Raw genomic sequence first — 16,852 nt, 5'->3', positions numbered from 1 at the left:
TTTGTGCTATTCTGTTAAATATGAACCTTCTAATTTTCACCAGAAACTAAAACGTACAGCGCCAAAAGTGAAATCCCTGTAAGCTGCATGGAAACTTTTTAAATACACCATAATAGAGGCTCTATTTTAAATGTATGCCTCAAATTAAAAAATACATAGTAAGAGGACCAAAACAGTGTCACCGTGGCTAAACAACAAAGTAAAAGAAGCAATTAGAGGCAAAAAAAAATCCTTTAAAAACTGAAAGTTAAATCCTATTGAGGAAAATAGAAAGAAGCGCAAAATCTGGCAGGTGAAGTGTAAAATATAATTAGGAAGGACAAAAAATTTGAAGAACAGCTAGCCAAAGGCTCAAAAAGTAACAGCAATATTTTTTTGTTTAAGTAAACCAGAAGCAGGAAGCCCACTAAATAACCAGGAGGGCCCCTGGCCGAATGAGATGCTGAAGAGCACTCAAGGAAGATAAGGCCATTGCAGAGAAACTAAACAAATTCTCTGCATCTGTCTCCATGGCTGAGGATGTGAGGGAGATTCCCAATTCTGAGCCATTTTTCTTTAGGTGACAAATCTGAGGAACTGTCCCAGATTGAGGTGTCATAAGAGGAGGTTTTGGAACAAATTGATAAATTTAACAGCAATAAGTCACCAGGACCAGATGGTATTCACTGAAGAGTTCTGAAGGGACTCAAACGTGAAATTGCAGAACTACTAACTATGGTATGTAACCTATCATTGAAATCAGCTTCTGTACCAGATGAATGGAGGATAGCTAATATGATGTTAATTTTTAAAAAGGGCCCCAGAGGCAATCCCGGCTATTACAGCCTGGTAAACCTAACTTCAGTACCAGGCAAATTGGTTGAAATTATAGGAAAGAACAGAATTATCAGACACACAGATGAACGTGATTTGTTGGGGAAGAGTCAAAATGATTTTTGCAAAGGGAAATCATGTCTCACCAATTTACTAGTATTCTTTGAGGGGGTCAACAAACCTGTGGACAAGGATGATCCGGTGCATATAGTGTACTTAGATTTTCAGAAAGCCTTTGACAAGGTCCCTCACCAAAGGCTCCTAAACAAAGTAAGCTGTTATGGGATAGGAGGGAACGTCCTCCCATGGATCAGTAACTGGTTAAAATATAGGAAACAAAGGATAGGTATAAATGGTCAGTTCTTGGAATGAAGAGAGGTAAATAATGGTGACTCCCAGGGTGCTGTACTGGGACCAGTGTTGTTCAACATATTCATAAATAATCAGGGAAAAGAGAGAAACAGTGAGGTGGCAAAATTTGCAGATGATGCAAAACTACTCAAGATAGTTATGTCCAAAGCCGAAGAGTTACAAAGGGAAGTCACAAAACTGGGTAACTGGGCAACAATGGCAGATGAAATTCAATGTTGATAATTGAAAAATAATGCACATAGGAGAACATAATGCCAACTATACATACAAAATGATGGGGGTCTATATTAGCTGTTACCACTCAAGAAAGAGATCTTGGAGGCAATGTGGATGGTTCTCTGAAATCATCCAGTCAATGTGCAGGGGCAGTCAAAAAAGCGAACAGAATGTTTGGCATCATTAGGAAAGGGATAAATAATAAAACAGAAAAATCATATTGCCTCTATATAAATCCATGGTAGGCCCACATCTTGAATACTGCATGCAGATCTGGTCACCTCATCTGAAAATATATATATATTAGAATTGGAAAATGTTCAGAAAAGGGCAACAAAAAGGATTAGGGGTATGGAACAGCTTCCATGTGAGGAGAGATTAATAAGACTGGGACTGTTCAGCTTGGAAAGAGATGACTAAGGGAGGATATGATTGAGGTCTGTAAAATCATGACTGGGGTGGAGAAAGTAAATAAGGAAGTGTTAGTTACTCCTACTCATAACACAAGAACTAGGGGTCTCCAAATGAAATTAATAGGCAGCAGGTTTAAAATAAACAAAACCAAGTATTTCTTCACACAATGCACAGTCAATCTGTCAGAGGATGTTGTGAAGGCCAAAACTGTAACAAAAAACTATAACAGGGTTTGAAGGCCAAAACTATAACAAAAAAGAACTAGATAAGTTCATGGAGGGTAGGTCCATCAATCGCTACTAGCCAGGATGGTTAGAGATGCAAAACCATGCTCTGAAGTGTCCTTAGTTTCTGTTTGCCAGAAGCTGGGAATAGGCAACGGGATGGATTACATGTTCTGTTCATTCTCTCTAGGGCACCTGGCATTGCCCACTGGCAGAAGACAGGATGCTGGGCTAGATGGACCATTGTTTGACCTAGTATGGCCGTTCTTACATACCATTTGTCATCACATATTCCTTTCCCTAAACTCTAGCCAAAAGCTTTGTAATATGATGAGTATTTTGATGTTGTTGCCTGAGAAGATAATTGTGTGCTTAAAGCAGCTGTTTGGCCTTAAAACCAGTAAGTTCATGCAACTTTAAAAAGTCTGAACTGAGGCCCCCTGACTCAGCAGTATACTTAAGTTTGTGCCTAATTTTAAACTCATGAGCCATTCCATTGAAGTTAATGGATCTACTCACATGCTTAAAGTTAGACACATGGCTAAGTACTTCACTGAGCTGGAGCTAGTGCTTCTACAGCTGATTCTGGACCCATGTAAGTTAATGAGAATTTTGCCATTGACATCATTCGATGCAGGATCAAGTCTTTAGCATCAGAATGGAAAAGTAAAATTGAAGCTTGTTTTAATTACTTAATCCAAACAAATATGCATTTTTAAACCTTTTTTGCCTATAGTTAGTTGCTTCAGTCCTGTAATGATGCATTAAATATGTTCATGGAATGCCTCAGTTCATCTGTAAGAATTATATTTGTAGTTCTACTCTTGCTGAAAAATTTCATTTTTGTGTACATGTGTTTTTTGCAGGTGGAGCATTTATCTGAAAAAGCAGCTGAACGGCTCCATGCTGAAATAATTAATGAAATGGACACACCTCGCACCAGTGACCTCAAGCTCTTACGGGCCAAGCGCTTAGCTTACTATGGAAGGTGTGGAAGGACAAAGATTTACTCTTGTGATACTGATAATAAACCAAGTTCATCAGCTTCCAGAGGAACAGTTTTACATTCTGCAGTGAGCACTAAAGAAGAAGAAAATCAGACTTCCACATTAAGTGGCTCTCGGCAACCTAATGATGCAACAAATGGAAGGAAACTTTTAATTCGGAGATCATCTGGAGTAAACTATCAAGGAAAACAACAAGAAACAATTATCACAAATCCAGAAACACATAGCAAATATATGAGCCAGACCTGTGTTTCAGAATTAGATCATAGACTACTTGAGGATCTGACTGTTCCAGAGATACAAAAACTCCAGCATGTTATGAGTTGGGCACAATTGGTCCTTAGTAAATCTCAGCAAGCAGCTCATATGCTGATATGTTCACAGTTATCTCAAGGACTTATTTTTCCTCAAGGCAATGAAAGTGAAATAGCACTAAGTAGGGAGAAGAAAGAAACCAGAAGCTCATCTAGTTCTTTATCACCATCGACAGATGATTTTAACCCCAGTGCACATGCTAATATTTGCAAGAGTTCCAGCTTTTCTTCAATCTCTGAAGTTAACTCAGAGCATACAGAGAGGTGCATTTCTATTGATCCTTTAAGAGATAAAACATTATCCCCTGAATACAAATATTTCTGTAACATTCAGGATAATAATAATAATCAGAGAGAGACAATTAGGATCAAGAGAGAAAGAATGGACCTTGAGATCTCCCCATGTATTTTGGGCCAGCTTGCACTTGCTAATGAAACCTGGAACACCAAAGAAAAATCAAATTTTCAAAATATAGGTGAGAAAGAGATGTGGTCAGAGATGCATAGTGTCCAGCCACAACCTCAAGTTGTGTGTAAAACTGATAGTTATTCAAGTAATACTGCAGAGGCTCCACCCGAAGATCCTCGTAGTTATTTTTGGGCTCCCCTAGTTGATAGTTCAGATGAGGAATGCACAGACAGAATTGTGAAGACAAAGAGATCAGATAGGTCTGGTGCTGAGATCAGGGAGCACAAAAAATCTTCACACAGCATATTTTCACTTAAAGAAAAAAATATAAAATATTTGAGTTCTGGTGTGCTGGGAGGTAGTGTTGCTTCCATGTGGAAGATGCACAGCAATGGAAAATGGTCCGTGGGAGAAAAGCTCGTAATGGAGAACAAAGAAAATTATAAACACAAGGATTTCAGATTAGCCTTAAAAGCTCATGGCTGCAGTGAAGGCAAGCTTATTGCAGATAGCATCAAGGGGGAGGCTGAAAACAGATGTATCCCCTTCTCTAGTGAATCTGAGGTTGAAAATGATGAATTGGAAGATCTGGTGGTAGATTTTACACCTCTGAAGAGAGACACTGATCAGAGAAATGAATCAAGATTCAAGGATATGGAAGACTCAGATTCCTCTGTTGAAGCGAGAAAATGGATTGGAGGAGAGCAAACAGACAGTATCTTCAGTAGCACAAGTTTTAACAATAGTGTGGGTAAAGGAAATAACTACAAGAGAGCTCAAAAAGAAATAGAGCTAAAATGGTCTAAGAAAGATCCAGCCATGCAAAGTAGCAAACTTTTGCTGAATTCATTAGTGAACCCTCCAGAACATATTTTTAAAGTTTGCCCTGACTGTGAAAGTCTCAGTTATCCAGATATTACTTGGTGCAGTGGCTGTGGTTGTGTTTTATTAGGTGTATTAACACAGTCTAGTAAAGACAATATGGAACATAAATCCAAAGTATTCCTAGGAGATGTGACTGACAAGCAGAAGAATGTTTTCAGTCAAGTCATCAAATCTTCACAAGTTTCAGAAAGCAGCTCAGAAGAATTCCCCAGACTAAGAGAAAGAAGTGGTGATTGCCAAATGGTGTGCTGGGATGATAAGCCACTGTTATATTCAGACTGTGATATTAGTGTTTTGGATAAATATTATTTTTATTTAGATCAGTTAAATAAGGCCAGATGTCTTCGTCCCAAAGAGAGAAACCAGCCATTTTATTTCCAAGAATACCTTGGATACTCTAAAGAGGAAAAGATCGCCAAACATCTTGAGGGTAAGGTGGTTGAGCAAGAAGAGACTGAAGAAACTCACAGTGATTGTGGAGCTACTAAACTAAGCTCTGTTAATGACATAAATCCTGATGCCATAGAACAAGAGAACAGGCATTTTGAAGAACAGGACACATCTGAAGGAGAATCTACTTTTATGAAACTTTTGGATGATCTTGAGTTGAATAGTAAAACAGAGCAGAAAAAAAGCAAAGTTTCAATAGGTAAAGAAACTTTTAACATTTATTAAATTGTTCATTTTTTAATTATGTAAAATATATAACCATTGCTAATGATTACTTTAAGGAGAAATGTGCTAATCTTCTGTTGAATATATGCATGATCCAGTTGTTTGTTCTTCTCCGACTGTCATAATTATTTATTTTGGATGTTTATATGTAAATGTAAAATTTTATGACCTTTGATATAAAAATAATAATGGTTCAGCACTGATAAAGTAGCCTCCATCTCTCCAATTCACTGTTAACTGAAATTGATTCATGTGTTTTGAGATGCTTAGTTTTTGCATTTATAAAAAAGCTGTCAAGTAATGACACAACAAAGGTTTGTGAAATTCATTGCTTTTATTAGCCCCCTTTTATCACTTGCATGTAAATAAACTGCTCTGATTAGGCTGCTCTTGGGACTCAATAAGTAAAGATGATGTACGTTTTTTAGGAAATGTTTCTTGTGAAGTACAGTAGAATGTGGAACTACAGTACTATACTTTGGTGTCAGAATTTACTCATAGTAGAGTAAGATCGCTCCCTGTGATTTTGAAAAAATCATAAATTCATTATGTAAACATTTGGTAACATTTAGTGTTACATATTTTTAGATAGAAAACTCTCAGAAACCAAAAGCATTAGGACAAAACTGACTGGATCTAAGAGGTATTGGGAGAAATCCAGCATTGCATGGTCCTCTTACACATATGGAGAACTGAAGCCAAGGTTTGCTTACTTTTTTTTGAACTTACAGTCTACTAAAAAATATCTGTAATAAATGCTCCAGTTAGGGCTTTAATACTTACATTCTACCCATCAACATCCTTAATCTTATCAAGCCTGCCAATTTTTTTCTAGCTCTGCAGTATGTTGTTCTAAAGTTACAATTTAATTTTTAAACATTCTAATTTTAACTCAAATTAGTCAAATTAAGTTAGTCAGAATTGAGACAGTAGATTGGCAAAGAATTAAAATCAAGGTTTTTCTTCTACAACTGTAACTGCTTCTGAAACAAATCAAGCAGTGGGGATTTTCAAAGCAGCTGAGTGGGAAAGAACAAGTCTACTCCCCACATGATTAATATCCCTTGGAGTCACAATAAGGTCTGTGGAAGGCATTTGTTTATAGCGCTTACCTTTTCCTTCAGGTCAGCATTTAGATGGCAAATGGTTAAAGAAAGGGGTTGGAAAATCCAAAACTGTTATGGGAATATTTTTATTGTCTCTTAAGTAGAATATTATTTATTATGGTCTGATTATCCCTTATGCTAAGCCCCCTTTAAACCAATTTAGCAGTGTAAAGGGGCATAAAATCAGTGTAAATGACATTTACACCTACTTTAAGGTAAGGAGCCTTGGCATAAATGAGAATCAGACCCTATCCTGAGGACACACTACAGAATACTTTTGAATAGAAAAGAATAAGTAGAAGCAGTAGGGAAAAGGGGCACATAAAATTATATCTACATGGAAGAGTCTGAATATAAAATTATATCTACATAGCAACCTTCAGATGGCATCTGGCAGGAGCAGAGAATTGAGTGGGGGGAGAGGACAGGGTTAGCTCTCATAGTCGCACCATCCATATCAAGTGGAATGAGCCTGAGGATCCTCTCTCTGACTGCCCAGCAATTTTAATTCCTAGAAGCCAAGTAGACAGTGGCAGCACAAGGGTCATGGTTTGCTGTGGGAGCTGCTTTGATGCAGCTCACTCCAATGACATTGCTTCCTGGATTTGGAGCCCAATGGGGGCTCAACATTTTGCCCATAATTAAATTGGAGATAATATTTCCCTGCATCGCAGGAGAGGGGAGTATTAATTCATTAGAATTAGCAAAACGCTTTTAAATTGCTGGCTGGAAGGCACTATAGAAATGCAGAACTGTTTCATTATTGTTACTAAGTTAAATTCACCCTGGTGTAAAAGCATTGATTTCAATAGAATAACACTGTGCTGGATTTGCACCAGTGTCTGTTATAGAGCTAATAACAAAGAAATCGGACCAGTAACAAAAAGATGATAAATTTACATATTTCCAATCTGGTCAGTCAAATTATTAGTTGTATTATGTATGTCTAAAAGGTGATACTTGTATTAACTTAGGGACCCAAATTTAGGCGCCCATGTTTGAAAAGGTTGTCCTATCATTTTTGTGGTGAAATTTCCAGTTTTAACAAATTCTGTTTCTTACCCGTTACACCATTAAACTGATTCATTGCTTCCTGCAATGGATAGTACCAATAGTAACTAGATAAATCATAGCTTGGGAAAGTCTCATTAACATCTCATAGTCTCTTTACCTTGGACATTGTTTCACATGGGCAAACCTCTGTGTTCATGTGGGGTAACTGAAAGGATTGGGCCCATTTGTTGAGTCCAGCTTATAGTAATCATCATTTCTCTTAAAAGAAAATAGAAAATAAATTTGCAAGAGAAATAATATAATTAAACTAGAGGTTTTATAAATCTTGTCTGAAGAAAACATTTTCCAAGTACTCACAGCTTATCCGAATTGGTGTGAACGTATTATAAAAAGCATACATCTAAACAGTGGGAAAAGTCAGTGTATGTAGAATTGGGGAGAATTCAGGCCAGACATGAAGTTGCACCAAGTAATTTTCTTCATCCATGTATTCAAGAGGGCCAAAATCTTATGATTTCATGGCAGAGAGCTGAAAATGTTGTTTGTGTTAATATTCAGGTGCTCTGGGTTGGTTTGTGTAGAAAGGCATTTTTTATTTTTGTAAAAATCCAATTGTGCTTTTTCCATAATAAACTTCTTAGCACCAGTAATCAATAAGATAGAGTTGTTTTAATCTGGATTCAGTTACTAATGGCCTCTTTTCTTATTTTCAATTGATTTGTTCTTTGGTGGTAAGAATCTGTGCATGTGCTCTTGCCTACATCCTCTGTCGTGTTTTGCCTTATTTCTGTCCTTGTTAAGGTCCTGACCCTGCTTTCTGTGAAGCCACTGGGCTGGATTCTATGGTCTACTAAAACCACTTTGCACAAAGCAGCCTTAAAGTTGCTGGAAATGGCCAGTGGAGAACTCCCCTTGCACACAGGAACTGTTCACAGCCAGCAAGCTGGCAAAGCTGGCTCCACCACCTCCTGTGCTTGCCACCCCTGTGCCACCCAACTCTAAGGGGGAATTGGAGAGATTCAGGGAGATTGGTGGGATGGAGATGGGGTATGCTAGAGTAGAGTTGTGCTGTGCCCTATTCTCCATTGGCTTAGGGTCCCTGGTGGTCCTTACACCAGTAGTGAAAGGTAAAGGCGCTTCAGTGAAGCTCTAATTTGCGATGGTGATGGATGGTTGAATATCAGGGAGCAGTTACTAATATTCTGCAGTGGCCTCCCTCCACAGCATCTGAACAGAGGTTGCGTGGAGTGGGGTGAAGTATGTACACAATTGTTTCTTTAGACACGGGAGAAGGACTGGACCCTAATTGACTCACTGTTTAAAACAGGGCCAGTATGATGCATTCTTCTTCAAACCCCCCCCCCCACTTTTGTCAGTGAATCTTTATTGGTCAATGGAGTTCTAAAATGTTTCCTCAAAGTAGCTCATTTATGAGCATAACTGAGCACGAAGGAGCTGCTATTGCTGGTGCTGCCCCAAGGTGGTTCATGAACAAGCCATTTTGTGTGAGAGAGTATTTAAGGAGATTTCACCCCAAGCTGTGAATCATAGAAAAGTAGGACTGGAAGGGATCTTAATAGGTCATCTAGTTCAGTTCCCTGCACTGAGGCAGCACTAAGTATTATCTAGACCATCCCTGAAAGGTGTTTGTCTAACATGTTCTTAAAAATCTCCTGTGATGGAGATTCCACAGCCTCTCTAGGCAATTTGTTCCAGTGCTTAAATGCACTTACAGTTAGACATTAGGAAAAACTTTCTTTCTTAAATAGTCCTGCTTCATAATTTGACCTAGTTTCCACTTTCTTTGATTCATTTTTGAGTTTCAAGTTGTTGAAGATCTCCTGGTTAAGCCAGGGCACTCTTGTCCCGTGCTTCCTATCTTTCTTGTGCTTTGGCATAGTTTGCTTTTGTGCCCTTAATAATGCCTCTTTAAAAAACTTCGAACTCTCTTGAACTCTTTTTCCCCTTAGTCTTGCTTCCCATGGGATCTTAGCTACAATTCTCTGATTTTGCTAAAGTCTGTCGTCTTGAAGTCCATTGTCTTTATTCTCTTTTCCCTACTACCATTCCTTAGAATCATGCACTGTGATCATGAAATAAAGTTCATAATTCTTTTCACCCAAAGTGCCTACATATACCTGTAGACATTCAAATTGCTTGAAAGAAAGAATTTTACTAATTTCAGTTTACTCCCTTTTCTGGATCATTAGAGAGTATTTTAAATACGACAGGACCATATACTGGATCCCTCCTGGATCCCACTTGATGCCTGCCTCCATTCAGTAATTTGCTCTTTATCTTTACTCTTTGTTTTTGTTCCTTCAGTCAGTTTTCATTCCATGTGACTTTCCTCTAAACCCAAACAAATTTGAATAAACTCTGTGTATAATCTGCCATGAGAGAGTATATCAAATGCTTTATTAAAATCTGCATATTAATATGTGTATTTACTAATTGACTTCTAAATGAACATTAATGCTTTAAAACAACTCTGTTTATACACTGTGGCTCTCTGTATATTTCCCAGTTAGTTAACAAGGCCATCAGTAATAATTTATACTAACATTGAAGGAAAAATGATTCAATAAGCACTTGTAGTATAATTCCGTATATATGAGGTAATGTGCTCTATAGTAACTTAATGAGGAGAAATTAAATAAAGTCTCCTCTTGAAATAATGTTAATGTTATCAGAGTTCATGTGCACACATGAGAGGTGTGAACATCTGACTCAAGCTCTCTGTCTTCAAATGAGCCAAAAGAATGCTGTGATACTGGAGCTGATCTGATTAATAATTTGTGATAGAAATGTCTGATAATGAAAGGGATGAATTCACACATGACAAGACTCAGATATTCTAATAATACTTTTTAGTGGGAAGAATCTGCATAGAGTTTTTTTAAGAGCCACTAAAAAATTTCTAAACCCAGACAAGTAAAGTGAAAGAATTTTTGTAGAACCTTCCTTGGATATATGTAATAGGTTTTGCAAACTATTTAATTGGTTCATAACATTTATCACATGGCTATCACCATGGTTCCATACGGCTCTGCAGCTTATCAAATATTTATTCTCTCCCCATTTGTTGTACATTATATATGTAAATAAATGTGTCTAGGAAGTTTAATAAAACAGTAGTGGTACGATTTCAGTTATGTGTTTGTCTCCAATTTACCGGGTTCTGTAGTGCCAAAGCTATGGACTACATTTGTCAATCCATAGTATGAAATATCATATTATTAGCCTCTGATGATGGGCAAATGGAAATAAAGAAATATGCTATTCCAATGATTTTTTGTTTGCCTGATCTAGATCACAATGTGTACAAAGACCAGGCTCAGCTGATGTAGGCAAGAAGATGGTCTATATATCTCAAAATATTCAGCCTTCAGGTATGTGAATCAATAACCAGTAAATGTGACCACATCTACAATATGCCAGAGAAAATTAGTAGTTTAAATATCATGAAAATATGTATCAGTGATTTGATGCATGTATAGCATGTAGCTTTTGATAGTGGAGAGGGAGGGGGAGTTTAGGTAGACTCCAGAACCTGAACTTTCTTCTGAAATAGCACATGTAACAGTATTCTAAGGGATCATATCTATTTCTAATTTTTAATATTTTAATTAAAAACACAAATAAAGGGAGAAATGATCTGCTACTATGGGAATTTAAAGAGCCCCACTGCCATCTTTTTTTTCCCCTCTGTCATCTTCTCCTCTTCCTTGTGAGAAAAGTGTTGTGTTAAATGGATAATAGTCACTAGGGCTGAAATTCGGGTACCCACCATGCCTCTCACCAAAGGCCAAGTAAACAGGCTTTGGACAGGGAGGACGAATATGGAGACAGAGATGGAATTTTCTCTTCTAGTGAAGAGGCTGGACTTGTAGCACTTGCTCAGCCAGTCCATGTCCATTAGTATATCCTGTGGTCTAGTAGCAGACATAGCTTGCTACAGCCTTACTGTGCAGGATTTGTGCATGCTGGATCTGCACACTTATTGGGTCCATTGACCACTACCACTTACCCAGCCACCTACAATACTTTACCCCCTGCCCTTCTGTAGGGAGAGCCACCATAGGTCTTGACTCCAGGGTGTGCAGGGGTGGCAGCAGACTTTGTGGATATTTTTGGTAGTTTCAATATTCCATAACCATATCTAGAGCCTCCCTGCTTATTCTTTCTTTTGGACTCACACAGGGCTTTCCATGGCCCTGTGTTAAGCATCGTGAGTTTTACCTGAGAAGAAGAATTTAGAAGGCAAATAAAAATGTTGATAACTTACTGTAATACCTTGCATGTCATCTATGCAATAATTCTCTGCCCTCCTCCACATTGTCCATCTTCTTGGAGACCCCTTCATTGGTACAGCATTTGCTCTTGCTGAAGGCCCTATCCACCATGAGCTGATTTATTTGTACTTTTCGGTTTGTAGATTTCACTTTAAAAACATGTTGTTCGTATCCCATTTATTGGCAAGATCACTCAGCACAAGGATCCTGTACATCAGTGAGATGAGCACAAATGAACAAAGAATATGAACTAGAGCCTTGTCTGACCATGCTGGAAGACAGGAGGCAATGGATATACTTTAATTAAGCTGCAAGTTTATTCTCTTAAAATATCTGGCAATACCTGGCAATGAATTTTATAGTGCAGGACATCATCATTCCTTAATCATTTCTACATGATCTGCAACCTGGTCCTAGCCATCCCAGTGCTGTTACCCCACTGCCCACCCATTGTCTGAGCTAAAAGGGGGCTCTAAAAGGAGGGACTTGGCTCCCTGCTGTGCCAGATGTAGAAGCCCCAACCTCCTGTTCCTCAGCTCCCTTAAGGAATGCTTTCTTTCAAATCCTTTTCTAGTCCATTTTCTCTGATAACCATATCCCTTCCTAAGAAGTACCTGAACTGGACATCTTCCATGGGTTTTTATGTACTAAGTTACAATGTTAGAACCTAACTCCCGAGTCCCAGACTTGCTGTGGGGAAGCCAACCCATCCGCAGTCTCGAAGGGAAAAAAGGGTGACTAGTATAAAGCCCAGAGTGGCTCAGGAGGAAAATGGTCCTTTTGCAAATTTGATGGGTGAGTGGTGCCAGCCCAATCCGGGTAAGAGAAGATTCTCTGGGGCTGATTGGTGAGTTTTATAAATACCCCTCTCCACTCTTCTGGTGAGCAAGAAGAAATTCCTCTTTCCCTTGACCTCATCCAGTTGCTTCCTGCTCTTTCTTAGGTTCATAGATTCCAAGGTCATAAGAGGGACCATTCTGATCATCTAGTCTGACCTGCCGTATAACACAAGCCATAGAAATTCTCCAAAATAACTCCTAAAGCAGATCTTTTAGAAAAATAACCTGTTGTTCTGCTTGCTGGACTCTTGGTCTGCATGAAAACTGATTGAGACATGATTCTATCAGTAGATATCTGTATAACATTTACTTTGGTAGTGCATAGCCTCATGATGTCAAGTATCAGAGGGGTAGCTGTGTTAGTTTGGATCTGTAAAAGCAGCAAAGAATCCTGTGGCACCTTATAGACAAACATGTTTTGGAGCATGAGCTTTTGTGGGTGAAGTGGGTTTTCACCCACAGTAGCCTCATGATGACCACACAAATTAGACTTTCAATTTAGATCTGTTACATAGGCTAGAAATCCATCTCACATTAACAATGAAAATGTGCTGGCAATATGCTAAAAATGCCCAGCAGGCCCATTTCTGAATAGACCTCTGTATTTACTCTAAATGTGTGTCTACTGGAAATGTTTCAGGGTCATGAAGGGATGAGTGCTCAAGAAGTTCAATCAGTTGCCAGTTTGCCTTTCTTAGCTCATCATACAGTGATTCAGTAATAGCAGTTTCATAAAGAAGTATAGTAGTATTTCTTTCCACAGGGAATGTACAGATTTTGTCTAAAATTTCACTGTATTTCTCCTAGTCCCTCTGTGTTTGTTTCTTTTTTGTAGTATCAGGTTTCAGATGATGCTACTCTTAATCTATATTTCTGGTGACTGATAATTAAATTTGGCTTCTTCCTTTCCTAGCAAATTACAACCTAACGTATAATATACTAATAACTATCTGATTTAGTTTAGGTGATAGAGGAGTAAGCTGTCAGGTTTGGATCAAAAGGTCTATATTCCCTCATTCTTGTTTACCATTCTCCCACATCCTGTTTTGAGTAGCTATCCAGCTATGTATTTCCACTTTGCCTATCGTATAGATATTTTTAATATGCAGAAGTATCTGGGCAAAGACTAGAGACTAGCCATGCACTCAGACACTCTGAAGATGGGTACAACTGAGAACCTAGATGGAGAGAGAGAGTAGCTGACTATTTGTCCATTTTCCTTCCGCTAGTTTTACTTATTTTGAATGCTTTAGGGAAACATCTTTGGCTGAAGAGAGCCAGCGAGGCCAAGAAAGCCAGAGAGGCCATGTTTAGGCTATTTTATTGGGGGATGGCCTGTGCAAAGAGGTGTGCTTTGCATTGTGATGTAATGTCTTTAGTCAGCATGGTTCAATTCAGTAGGACTACTTGTTTCCTTAAAATTAGGCACGTGTTAAATTACTTTGCTTAATCCAGTATTCGAGGCATGGGCTCATCCCACTCTAGGCTCCCAGCTCCTCAGCTGTCACTTCTCTTGGGCAGAGACCCACATCTCTATCCCTTCTGAACCACAGTTTTCCAGGCACAGATCTCTGCCTACACTTTGGTATTCTTAGCAAGTTTGACTGCCTAAACAGGCCAGTTCTGCACTTTGCTTTCTCTTCAGAAGGCTATGAACAATGTAATTGCCAATAGTTACAAGTTACCACACAGCTTGCTATAAGCCAGTACATTTATTCTTCAGGTGAAAGTATTACAGAGAAAACACATTGAAACAATAAGGAATCTACAATTTACCAGAGATCACAACGGCTCTGGTAGGACTCAGTCATTCAAACTTCATATAGGGTTTTTTCTGTGGTTACCAGTTCAGAACAGCCTTAGCTCAAAACAAGCAGCTGCTGGAGTAGATCAGTCTCCTTTACACAGCTTGGGCCCTTGATCTTGACCTCGTGTGACAGGTAATCAGCAGACAAAAGCCCACTCCTCAGAGCACAGCTTAAAAAGGCTAGCTGTTTGCATAATCTGGGGTGGAGAATTTGCATGCACCATCCCCTAGATATTTTCCAGGAAATTGACTTCATCTGTATTGTCCAAAAACTATCATTCTTGTCTGACACATTGTTCAGTATAGTCCTTTGATCATCCAGGTCAACAATAATAGATAACCTTTGCATTTAATACAATGGACTCCAAAGATACTTAAACTTAATTCAATAAGTCTTTTCTAGGACATTGCTGGAAATTGCCATATCTGTCATTGGGAATTCCACCAGAGGATTTTGCCCTGTAGCTGTAGCATCCCTGTGGCATGTAGAGGACTAGGATTGCAGATTTCATAATCTAATAGTTAATTTCTACCTCTTACTTCTATAACACTATCAAAACTTTCCTTCTTTCTGTAGGTTGTGTCAATTCTAGACAGATGAAGGCACATCCTCTCCCAAAACCTACCACATCTGCAAAAGCTCAGCAGAAACCACCTAATTATCAAGCCACCTCAGTAGCTTTTGTGAAGACTGCTAATGCTTGTAAGTAAAAATGTGTGCACATACTTGTTAAACATGTTAATAGTCCATAATGTTTTTATTAGGATATGCACAGGAATGATGTGTAAATTGTTTCATGTAATTTTTGTGTTCATGTGTACTCAGTATGTTCTTTTTAATCACTTTTGACCTTCCTTCCCATTTATCTACCTTCCTTTTGCATTCTCCAGGTGCTTACTCTGTCCAGAGAACTAAAGCTGAGTGATGATCAATAGATGCTGACCTAAAAATTAAAAAGAAACAGTAGCTCAAAATGTCAAACTGGAACAATGCAGATTAGAGAATTTGAAGATAATTTAAAATAGGGATAATTTAATTAGTAGGGAAGAACAGCAAGATACAAACAAATATTTTTTTTAAAATTAACCCCCCGACTGTAACTTCTAAGCCCATTAGTTCCTCGGTTTTTTTTGTCTTATGTAATATGTATATGTTCTCTGATCAGATCTAGTGTGAGGACTGATTCTAGAAGGTAACAAACACCTTTATAGAAGTACTGAGAGCCCTTGACTCTCATTGCAGTTCCTCTCTTGTGAAAATGCTGAGATCTTTAATAACCAGAAATAGTCAGGACTGTGGGTTTGTATCTCATCGGCAAGACATCAGTGCTAGCCTCACAATGCTTCTTTACAGTGTGTTTGGGCATTGGGACAGTCCTGATTTAGAAGGGGAATGGCTTCTTGTAAATTGCCAGTACCGCTTCCTGCAACACCGTTTGGCTTTACTTGGAGGCTTCCAATAAATATTGTCAGGCCTGACTCTACCATGGAAGATTTAACAACATCACAGCCTGATATAACATGGTTACGTTTCATCCTAAATGAACAAAATGATTTGGGAAATTCTAGGTAGAAATCAGTGTTTTGCAGTGGATAAACAGATCACCTTCCTTTAAAAATAAGTGGTCACTTTTCAGAGACCCATTCCATGACAATGGTTTTAATAATCACCCTTTAAAATGTTAAAAAAATTGCAGGAGAATGAATTTACTGGCTACGAAAAGAGCATTTCTTACGAGTATTAAAAGACTTTTCTGAGACTAACAGTGTGGACCTCAGTTAAAGGCAAGTGAAATGTAAATAGGTCAGTCAAGAGATCCATAAAACTGAACACGGGTATGTAACATGCAAACAGAATAGAGATATCCTGGGGATATTTATGGTTCCACAGATTCATAACTGAAAAATTGAGAGTAAGGTTGTTTCCTGTGCTCATCCAAAGTAGCAGAGAAAATTGCATGTTTTGATGAATGTTCTTTCTATTGTAAACATTATTTAACAAACACAGCAATGATCTGTGCAGATAATTATAAGGAGTGGTTTTAGTGAAGTATTTTTATTTGATTTTTAGTCAGTGGAGGACATCTGAATAAATCAAATCTCTTTTCTCTACTCATAATGCCCTGGGTTAGCTCCTTCCAGTTACTGACCAGCCAAAGAAGAATCTACCTTCAAAAAATCTATCCAAGATGGTACATTGAATGATGGGAAAAGAGTTTGGGAATTTATTCATTGCTATGTGAATGCTCATTTACTGTAAATATGATCAATAAAGCTCTGTCTTGCAACTCACTGTTGGGCATCGGTGCCTTGTATTAATGTGCTCCCTAATAACCAGGACATACAACTATTTATGCGTTGGTTGAGTGCGTAACTATTTACATAACTTGTGTCTAAAATCTAAATATAGCGGGCATTTGCTCTCTTAATATTCTCTTGAAATGAATACTTACAGCTATGGT

The 16,852-nt window shown here is 38.2% G+C and overlaps 1 protein-coding gene across 1 annotated transcript in view; it reads left to right on the top strand.

Moving 5' to 3' along the window:
- Positions 1-16,852, top strand: part of LOC116825953 (uncharacterized) — a 90,367-nt gene that overhangs the window by 7,700 nt on the left and 65,815 nt on the right. The window contains exons 2-5 of the mRNA XM_032782388.2: positions 2,906-5,303; positions 5,918-6,032; positions 10,762-10,841; positions 14,968-15,093. Of these exons, the coding sequence (XP_032638279.1) occupies positions 2,963-5,303; positions 5,918-6,032; positions 10,762-10,841; positions 14,968-15,093 (2,662 nt within the window). The 5' untranslated portion in view covers positions 2,906-2,962. The remainder of the gene's footprint in view (positions 1-2,905; positions 5,304-5,917; positions 6,033-10,761; positions 10,842-14,967; positions 15,094-16,852) is intronic.

This window comes from Chelonoidis abingdonii, chromosome 6 (assembly GCF_003597395.2).
Source record: "Chelonoidis abingdonii isolate Lonesome George chromosome 6, CheloAbing_2.0, whole genome shotgun sequence".
Classification (NCBI taxonomy): Eukaryota; Metazoa; Chordata; order Testudines; family Testudinidae; genus Chelonoidis; species Chelonoidis abingdonii.
Note: the sequence above shows the minus strand (reverse complement) of the source record. Positions and strands in the feature narration are given on the sequence as shown.